The 10,714-nt window shown below is 45.6% G+C and overlaps 1 protein-coding gene across 2 annotated transcripts; it reads right to left on the reverse strand.

The window, feature by feature from the left end:
• Positions 1-766: 766 nt before the first annotated feature.
• Positions 767-10,694, reverse strand: GRPEL2 (GrpE like 2, mitochondrial). Of its 2 annotated transcripts, none has more exons than XM_030459273.1 (4): positions 8,537-10,694; positions 4,505-4,640; positions 3,805-3,886; positions 767-2,214 (listed from the first exon to the last, which is right to left on the reverse strand). In XM_030459273.1, the coding sequence occupies exons 1-4, from the start codon at positions 8,590-8,592 to the stop codon at positions 1,859-1,861; spliced, it is 630 nt and encodes a 209-aa protein (XP_030315133.1). In that variant the 5' UTR covers positions 8,593-10,694; the 3' UTR covers positions 767-1,858. The 2 variants fall into 2 exon arrangements, with proteins under 2 accessions (XP_030315133.1, XP_030315132.1); XM_030459272.1 differs by having other exon boundaries at positions 768-2,214; positions 4,505-4,673.
• Positions 10,695-10,714: the final 20 nt, after the last annotated feature.

Here is a 10,714-nt window from a genome sequence, read left to right on the forward strand (position 1 = left end):
ATGAAGCACTGTTTCAGGGTTGAAATGTCAAGTACCTGCCTGAAAACCTAACTACACAGGGGCAAAATCTGCACTTCAGAAAGTAGCTGCTACCACATACAGCTGTCACACAAGCAGTTTGCATGTGGAATATTAGAAATGGGCATCTTCCTGAAAATTCTGCAGTGCCAACCAACTAGCTGCATAGTCTCCCCAGATGAAAGATTGTTGTAGGTGATAATTGAGGCTGTGGTAATCTTGAAGTCCACCACAAAAGGATTATGCAATTGAAGCCTGCAAAGGACTGGGAGAAAAATAACCTTTCTCCCAAACCTGCAATGGCATCCACCACAACTAGAGCTTGTAGAGTGGATCTCAAGTAATTGTTAGGCCATGGATCAAATTCCAGAAAGTAAAAAACCCAGGAATTAACAAATCAGTAGGTAAAATATCTGAAAACAGCCATTCCTGCTTTGATTTTGTGTAGTGCAGACCATAGGCTGGTTATCTAACTCTTCTGTCATTATACTGATCCTGCACTGTAAAGGTTTAAATTCTGATCTTAGTGACTGCATCCTTTCAACCTGAGATAAATGACCCCCAGGCAAAAGGACCACTGGGAAATACATATGCCATGCTGCAACAACTACATGTCTCCAACTAAGAGGACAGCTTGAGGTTAGTTTTCACTTCCTCAGCCTTCTGCTTCTTTTGTTTTCTTGTCACCACTGCTAAAATTGGTTCAAGGACACTTGAGATTTCTAGTAGAAAAGATTTTTCTCCTTGTATCAAAACCCTAAAGGTTTAATGTTTTCCATGACCACACAAAAGTGGAATCTGAATGTGAACTGGAAGTTGTTATCTGAGTACCATTATTGGAGAGCTGAGAAAATACAACAGTCCAGATTTCCTGCTTAAGGGCACATCTCCATTTTGCCAGCAGCTGCAACAAAGAGCATATAGTTTATCATGCTTGAACGCTGCACAAAGGCCCATCAGGGAAGACAGATTAAACTCCTCTAAAACATACTTTTTGGTTGGGAAAAGATAGATTTGAGAACAGTCTTTTGGCTCCACCAAGAACCACCACCTGGCTTACCTTTAAGAACAAGGAGGCAAGCTGAAGTTTTACCTGGAGAACAAATGTTAACACCTTAAACTCTGACCTAACAACAGAATTCTAATTATAACCTCATCCCTATTCAACTGTAGTACAACACAGATTTCTTTAATTCAGGATTGTTTCCCTGAAGTGACATGAGAAAAAGCTGCTCCTAAATGTCATTTCAAGTGATCATTCCCAACTGAGGGGTCTGGGGCCAAGGGAAGACATCAAAACCAGCCTGATAATATTACTCAGCTCTTTGAGCTTTCCTCTTCTGAGTGCTTCGCAAAAAAAAAGCCTCGCCACAACCCTGTGAGGTAGGTCAGTAAGTATTATTGTGTTCCCTTAACACAGATATGGAAACTGAGGCAGTGAAGTTATTTTCCTGAAGGCCACTGCAGGAGTCTGTCTCAAAGAGATGGAATCAGGAGACAAGATTCCTTAGCTCTCAGAGAATTTCCCTTTCTCTCCCGTCTCTCCTCTCTTCCCCATAACAAGTCTTAATGGAGAACGAGCAATGGAGAAAGGGGCCACAGTTCCACATTTCTGACAAATAGCAGGACTCCTAGTACTACTTCACATACTCCAAAAAGGATTATTAAATACACAAGTACCTTAGAATGAACGGCAAAATGCCCACACACATTTTAAAGAAGCCAACGTACAATACAAACCTAGCTTAATAAATAAGGAAAGACATGCAGCTGCAGCTGTGACTGTGTGCTGAGGGTCCCCAGCTCAGTAAGGTCCCAGATGCCACGGGCTGAGCCCATGTCATTCCTGTGACTCCACTGCCACGCCGACAAGCGCGTGTCTGATGGTGCGGCCGTGGAGTTTGTAGCCATCCTGTGTCACCAGTGCGATCGTGCCGGGCTGCAGCCCCTCTGCTGGCACGTGGCAGACTATTTCATGGTCATAGGGATCATATTTGCCACCAACAGGGTTCATCTTCTGAAGGCCATGCTTGGCAAACACACTTTGCAATTTGGCCTCTATGAGAGAGAGACCTTCGTAGATTTTCTTCAGGGTTGGATTTGGATCAGAAGGTTCTGCTTCTTCTGCAGCACTCTCAGCAGTCTTCTCCAGGATATCTGCTACCTCCACAAGGTCCCTGCAGAAACTCTGGATCCCTACAGGCAAAAAGAAGCAAGAAGTAAATGAAGGGCAGCTTACAGTACAGAGCTGTACCAATGACATGTACAGTTACATGTACCAATTACAGTACCAATGACATGCAGAAAATTATGGAAGTTTAAAAGCACCTTTAAAGCTACTAATTGATTTGAACCTTTACTTTAGTGAGAGCAGGCCATGTCTTCTGCATCCTGTAGCCAAAGCTTTAGCATTACATGGGTAGCAATCTAAAGACTACTCATATCAAGGTATATGCAGAAAAGGAACATCTATGTACATCGGTACACCTGACCAAAAGTACATTGGCATTTCACTCCAAAAAGTTCAATTAACTAAGATGTGTCATTTACCACACTGTTCCACACCCTTCCATACAGTCTCACAGACACTAATATCTTGCCAAGCAACTCACACTCATGCCCATGCACACAGTGAACAAACACAATGGGGAGAAGTAAAGACAATACATGACCTTTCAAAAGTACATCCACAATTTAATTCAGAAGTTAAAACTACTGTGAAAGGACTGGAAAAAATGGTATTTGGGTCAATTATGAAAAAGTCTTGCACTCTTTTTCATTAGAAAAATGGGCTTAGATCTTACACATTTCAGAAGTGGTGTATTACACTGTGCATACATGTTTAAGCATGCACAGAACAAAGAAGCATGAAGCAGAAGCAACAAAGGAGCAGACAGAAGTAGACCAATTACCAACCACTTCCTCTTGCATCAGAGTCTGTTTTAATTGCTCTGAGACTCCTGTGCCTCTCTCCACGAGCAACTTCCAATAAAGAACCCCATTTTTCTCCAAATCTGAAGAATAATGCATCTAAAATTCAAGGAGCTTGGAAAAAAAAATCCCATCTCAAAACCAACAGTGCTGATTATCCCAAAACTCAACAGCCACCTATAGCACAATGGGTAGGCTAGTAGGAAAAATATAACAGCTCAGTTTCAAAGCTACTTGAGATAACTAACAAAGAAATGCCCAAGATTCATACCTTATGGATAATAAGTTTGTCATTCTCAGACACAGTGCTGGCAGAGTACAACAATTAAACACTAGTTTCTTCCTCATTCACCTTCCTCTGTTGCCAAAGCTACACATCCAACTCACTCCACTGATGCTAAAATATTTATTGTAGAAGTTTCACAGAATTTCTGATATAGAAACTGACAACCTTTGTCCCAGGCAAGATCTACCTCCCAAAAGCTAGAGGAGAGAAAGGCTGTTAATGTAGTGAAGGAGATCACAACCTGATGACACAGCTCTGAGTATGAATACACCCTCCAGAACCAATTCTCAGGACCTGTTAATTTCAACCAGGTCTAAAGAACTACACTCAATTGCACTGGGCATTTTTATCACAAAACAGTCCCAGAGATAAATCTGACAGGAGTTGAACACACAGAAAAAATAGCGAGTAAGCCCAGACACCAACAGTCGAGGACAAACATCATGACAGACTTTACAGTGAATGAGGGTAGGATGGGGTGGGGAGAAAAAAGCTCTTGCTCAGCATTTTACGCTCACTTGGGCAGGCAGACAACTGTGGTAAACACATCTGTGCATCACTTTGCTTACCAAAGAGCTTGGCATCTTCCACAAACTTCTGCGTTCTCCTCCGGACATTCTCAGAATCTGACAAAGCTTTCCGGTACCGCTCCTGGAACCAGAGAAACAAGGGGAGATATCAAAAAGGGAGGTAAAACCCACTCCCTGACAAGTTAGCAGTCCCTTAGGAACAATTTAAAAATAACCCACTTCACATCAGAAGGTTGTGCTGCACTCCAGCAATTTCATTACATTCAAACCCAAGTTTTTCTCCTGCTGATTAGTCCCCACAACTTCAATTCCCTCAAAAAACCCACGTGGGAGCCAGAAGCATTCAGGGTGCAGCCCAACTGCACCCTGCACTATCAGGATGCTGCTTTTTGCATGAGTCAGTGTGGCTATTGGGACACTCCTTTCTCCAGTAGGCAAGTTTGTGGTCTCAGCAACAAATCTGCAATCAGCTGACTTATATCTTGGTGTGGCAGTACTGTCAGGGCAATTATCTCCAAAACTGCCTACAGTATCTATCTATCTATCTATCTATCTATCTATCTATCTATCTATCTATCTATCCTTAGTCACATCTGTTCTTCAATGTCCTTTTAACTTGATCCTTACCATTTTCACCATGCCACTGTCACTAAAGAGGACTTTCCTTCTCAGACAATCTGGTGCAACATGATATGTGATGTTAGTCAGGACATCGTGATGCCACCAGAAGCACACTCACAGTTAAATCCCTGACTTGTTCTTCCAATTTGATGGCTTTGTGCTCCAAGGCATGGTCAGATAGGGGATGTTTGGATTCATCACAGGGGTCTTCTGGGCCACATTCATCTCCTGTACTTCTCTGCTGAGCTGCAGTGCTGAAAACACATGGGGACCCTCTGAAATATAAACTAGTGACAAAAAAAGGAAAGGTAAGTAACAACAGAGTCAAACAGAAGAACTCATATTTAGTGTCATTACTAAAAGTAGGCTTTCCTAAAGAAGGTGCATAGAATTCTAGATAAAATTTTTGTTCTTTTTCAGAAAATATGGACAACTTGCACAGAAACACAAAGAAACAGATGTTCTGAAAAATTCTTTTATTGGCCCAACTCCCTCTCACACCTTACACCAGAAAGAATCTGCAGCAGATTGTTCAATTTACTTTCAAACCAGATCCATTCTGGAAACATTTTGGTATATGCTTAACAATGAAGGGTGTCTCCTTTTTTGGGAACACCTGGGCCCTTCCTCTGAGCAGGACTTCTAACATCCCCTTTAATGGAGGGTTTTGCATATACCAAGTGAAATGCAGCAGGGCACAGAAATCACTGCACTGGCACCAACTCAGGTGCCTGTGTTTATCCAGCACAATTCAACACTACACAGGAACACTAATTTAGGCCCCAAAATCAATACCCCCGAGTTCATGCTACCACACCTGCACTGTTAAGCTTCCTTACTTTTCAGCAAGGTTATATTGCTCTGGTACAATGTCACAGAAGTGCACAGCTTCTGTTTCTGGGTCCTTCATATCAGTCACGAGGCCTAAGTGTTGTTCAGCAATCCTGCTAAACCGAGCTTACAGCAGGAACTGGAAGGGACTGGTCTGTCTCCCTGTACTCCAGTCCTGGAGCTGTGCAGAATGCAGGTTCAGTGAGTTAAACCAGCTGAAAACTAACTCTGTGAAACAAAAAGACTGTTCTGTCTGTGTCCCTGAATAGGTTTGCTGACAGAGCAAATGAGTGCAAGTGCCAGTACAAAAGGGAAGACAAGCAATGGGAAGCCTGGTGAAATGCAGAAGAGAATAAGGACAAGGGGAGAGATGTCCCCCTCCAGGTGGCAGCCAGGGCTTAGACTGGGTCAGCTGTGACCAAAGTACAGTTTAAGAGATTATCTATCTATCTATCTATCTATCTATTTAATACAACACTGCTAAACACTCCACAACACTAACTACAAACTTCCTTTTTTCACCTGCATACATTTGCATATGTGATTTTTTTTTATTAAGTGGGTACTTAAAACATGATCTGTGTCAAACCACTCTCTATCAAACACAAATCTGAAAGTGCTTCTGCTACATACACTTGCTCTAGAATAGAGTGTTCCTTCCACTGATCTTTAAAGAACCACAGGAGGGTCTAGCATCAGGCTCTTTTCAAAGAGCTGTGCAGCCACTGTGGTTCTGGGTTCCAAAAATGCCAAGATGGAAGAAAACCCCACACTTTAACCCTGTCTGCAGAGAGATCTGTCTGGGGCAAAAGGCCTCATCTTGAATGACCTTTAAGATGCTTGTCACTTTCATTTTGTTGACTGGTTAACAGAACTTCAAAATTACAGGAAAGAGATGAAACCAGAGCTCTTCCATTGTAAATAAATCTCCCTTTATAACTAAAAGGTAAGTCTGTTGTAAGCACCAGCTCCAAGCTTTGTCCTTTACCATCTCTCCTTTCATTTAAAGAGGTGCAGGGATGGAAAGCAGCCATGCTACAGATGAACCACATCTGTATGGCTCATAGATGAACCAGAGATGCAGCTGAGAAATGCATCAGAGAAAGCAGCCTTGCTAGGCACTTCACAGGTTAGACTCCTGTGTCTTTAAAAAAATAGACAAATGAGTTAACTCTTTGGCACCCAAGAAGCAAAAATCAGTGAGTCACTTCCCTCTGCAAGCGATTTCCACTACACGGATGGGTGTTCCCTGTGTAGGAGGAGAGGGGCGTGAATGAACTGGTGCCTCAGCTACGTGAAGCAGAGAGCTCCCTGCATGGACTCCTTTCTCCAAGCATGTGAAACCAAGACCCAGAACACTCCTCCGTTGCAGTGAAATGTCCTGGCTATCACGTGCTGCTCAGACAAACCTGCCTTAAAAGTTGCAGGCAAGAAAAAAAGAATCACAGACTCAACTCCAAAGGGAATTCTTTGGAACTGCCATGCAGAATTGAAAATGCTGTTCAATTTACTTCCTCCTCCAGATGAAAGAAATATTCAGCTAAAAATGGCAAGTGCTATTTACAGCCTGCCCTGTGCTCCATCTTCAGAATACTGTAATGATCACAGCTGCCCTAAAAATAGACAGAAATCCCACTGGAGGAAACTGACGCATTCTGAAGTGACAGACACGTGGCAGTCCCAGAGCCTGTGAAAGGAGTGAGCATAGAGCTGAGCTGGTGATACATGATTTACAAACTCATGTCACAGAAAGCCAAACTGATAAATGTAGTTGAGGAGTTGATGGTATCCATATGCTTAAAGCAACTTGTCTTTAAAGATTAAACCACAAGAGCAGATCTCAGGGCAGAATGGAATCACCTCTCTTCCTGTAGCATAGGCACAACACTTTATGAGTTGTCATGTTCTGTCTAAACACAGAGTCCCACCCTACCTCTCCTTAATGCCCCCTCCTCCTCTTCCCAAGTCAGCGTGACAAAGCACACAAATGATGAGATACACAGAAACATCTGTGCTAGTGTTTTATCTCAGACAAGTGTGCTTTGGAAGAAAACCTTCGAATTTCCCCCAATTACTGCTTTCTGTTTCATCAGGAAGTGATACTGCAGATTAATACCACATGGATTCCTCTTTGATGGAAATTAAGCTCATGCCATGGTCTGGTAACCATGGTGTTGGTGGATCAAGAGTTGGACTTGATGATCTCAGAGGTCCTTTCTGGATGATTCTGTGATTCTGTGTGTGATCCTCTAAACTGGCCAAGGAGGCTCCCAGGCCACAGCAAGTTCAGGGTCAGAAGCCCGTGAGATGCACGTAGTGGGTGTGTGGGCCCACCACTCTGTTCCTCTTGGCTACAACACAGGCACAGCCAGAGAATTTGGGTACAAAAAGGAATTTCACAGAGATGGCACGTTCTGGTAGTCCTCCATGAAGAAAGCCTTCTCAGATCCTTTGGACAAAGTCACTTATTTCAAACTTAGTCACTATTTTGAGAGGGCCAAAGCAGTGTTCACACATGAGAGTGTATGACAGCATAAGGACACTCAGACTTGGATCTATATTTATTTCCAAACACAAGTTTCTATTATGTGCTGCACAATTATTTTATTGCATTTAAGTGATCTTTTGGACTTTTTTTTTTTTTTCAGAGAAAAAACTCCAGGATAAACCATGCATTTTGAAGTATTTTCACTTGCCACATTTCACTCAAATAACCCAAGCACCTGCTATGGATTTCACTTTTATAAGCCATATTCCACAACGTCCAAAAATACCCCTGAACACTGCTTTTCTTTCTAAACAACCATTACACTGACTCTCTTCCCTCTACAAAACAAAAAGTACAATACATCCAAAACTGAAAGTACAGGTGCTGCATCACTACCAAAAATAAAAACCCATTAAACACACAGTTTGTGAATAAATGGTCCGGATGAACAAAAAGAGACAGAGAAACCACCCGTGGGTCCGCGTAACCGCAGGAAACACCCTCACAACGTGACCGCAGAAACTTCTCCCTCAAGACGAATTTTTCCTTAAAACATCAACTTTCACAGGAAAACATCTTGCTTACTGCTTTACCTCCAAGCACTCCGAGGAGCAGCGAGACCCTCAGAGATGCAAGCAGTGATCCCCGGGGGAAGGGAAGGGGGACGGGTTACGGTGCCTTTCCGGAGCTCGCCGCCGGCCCACACCGCCGCGGGCGCTCCAGGCCCGGGGTTCTGCCACGTTTGGTACCGGGCCGGCCACAGGCCCTCGGCGGCCGTGAGCGGCTGAGGATGCCGCAGCCTCCCCGCAGCACCCGCACCGCCTCACCTACCTGCCGCACCGCGCCGAGACGACAGACCCGAAACGCCGCAGGGAGCGGACGGCCATGGCCCCGCACGCCGAGAAGGGAGGGAGGGAGGGAGGGAGGGAGGGATGGGAGGGATGGAGGAATGGAGGGAGGGATGGAGGGAGGGATGGAGGGAGGGATGGAGGGAGGGACGGGAGGGACCGGAGCTACGCGCCGGCACCGCCCGCCAACTACAGCTCCCGGCGGGCCCTGCGCAGAGGACGGGGCCCGGCGGGCTGAGCCTGGGTGGGGCACGGCCCGCTGCGGCGGAACCGAACCGGGCACGGCGGAACCGGAAGGCGGGAGCGCGTGTCCGCGCAGCTATTGGGGTAATGGCACCTCAGGTTTCACCTCTTGGTTCTCGGGCCAGCAAGCCGGCCTGAGGTGGGAGAAAGTGTGGTTTGTTTTTTTTTTTTTTAGCCCATGGTGAATAAACATTAAGAAAACCCCTAAAGTGTGGTCAAGTGTGCTTGTGAGCTCCAGGGGAGGCTATAGGAAAGGTGGAGAGGAACATGGAATCAGGGGGTGTAGTGATGGGACAAGGGGCGATGATTTCAGATGGAAAGAGGGGCAGGTTTAGAGGGAATAAAATCTTCACCGTGAGGTGAACAAGCTGGCACAAATTGTCCAGGGAAGGTGTGGAGGCACCATCCCTGGAAGTGTTGAAGGACAGGTTGGATGGGGCTTGGAGCAGCCTGGGCTGGTGGGAGTGTCTCTGCCTGGGTTGGGACTCAATGATCTTTAAGGTACCTTCACACCCAAACTGCTCTCACATGTGATGTTCTCTCACATGCTGTGGTGGTCCAGCTCTATTTCTGACCCCAGGTTCCTCATTTTGTTAATGGGTGAGGTGATGGCTTTGAGAGCATTTTTTCACCATTTCTGAAGTGAAACTGGATGGTGGAGAGAAGCAGTGACAACAGGGAAGCTGCTGCTGAGAAGAGGATGAGCACTGTGGGGAACTGGGCTTTCCTGCCCCTCACCCCTGGCAGAGGGGAAGCCCCATCAGCAGCTGAGCTGATGGCCCTGAAATCACTGCAGTCACTAACCTGGTGTACAGGACTCGTCCAGCCTGCCTGCCTCGACAGCCACTGCCCCAGACCTATCCTAGGCCATTTCACTTTGAGCAGCAGTTTACCCGACCATCCTTACTCCAGCCAGGGGAAGAGGCGTACCAGTGCCAGCATTTTTATTAAAAGCTGCTTACCTAGCTACTAACGAGAGGGTTTTGAAAGAGTGAGCAAAGGTAATTGTGGGAGCTGTGAGCATGAGTGGGTGATAGGTCTGCTGCTTTGTTCCTGCCACAAAAGCCTGGGTCTTTCCTTTTTACTCTTGTCCCTTGTTACTGCCTGTGCTAAATGACCTTCCCTCATTCCTCTTTTGAATTTCAGTCCCCCTCATTTGAAAGCACTGGGTTGTTTTGGTTTTTTTTAATTTTTAAACTTTCCTCTGCACCATTTTGACCACATGCCTTGGCAAACTGTGTCTGACTGCAGGAGCAATAGTGTGAAAGTGCTGCTGGCCAGGAGACAATCCCATCCCTCTCCCTGCTCCCCATACAGCTGCCATGGGGGAAAGGCAGTGAGAGCAAGAGCTGCCTTCATCCCCGGATCTTTGCAGCTCTTCTAAGATGTAAAGCAAGGGTGAACTGTTGTTTGTTTTTTTTTTTTCAAATGCTGCTATTTGAGCTTTGTTCATTCCGAAGGGAAGCCAGCATGCCCTCACTCTTACTGCCTGGAGGACAAGAAGAAAATATTGGACAAGGGCACTTGGTGAAGGACAGAGAGCTTGAAAGATGAGGAACCCTGAGATAAGACCCTGCAGAGCTGGGAGCAGTGAGCAGGGCAAACGATTGGCTTCTCTGAAGTGTCCAGTTCTGAGCAGCTCATGAACCCCAACACTGAGGCAGCCAAAAATCCCCTACAAGTCCGTGGTTGCTTTGGAAAGTGTTGTCCTGGCCTCCAGCATCCCCAGGTTGGCACATGCTGATCTTGATAAATCGCAGCACCTGCTGGGTAGCACTGACCACCAGCCCCTGGGCTCTTCTTCCTTCTGCACCACCACGGACACATACACTTTGTGCCAATCTCCTGGCCCCAGGTGAGGCTCCCCTCAGAGATGGGTTTCCTAAGTAGTATGTGACCCTGATCCACAAAGGACTCC

This window comes from Calypte anna, chromosome 13, assembly GCF_003957555.1.
Source record: "Calypte anna isolate BGI_N300 chromosome 13, bCalAnn1_v1.p, whole genome shotgun sequence".
NCBI lineage: Eukaryota > Metazoa > Chordata > Aves > Apodiformes > Trochilidae > Calypte > Calypte anna.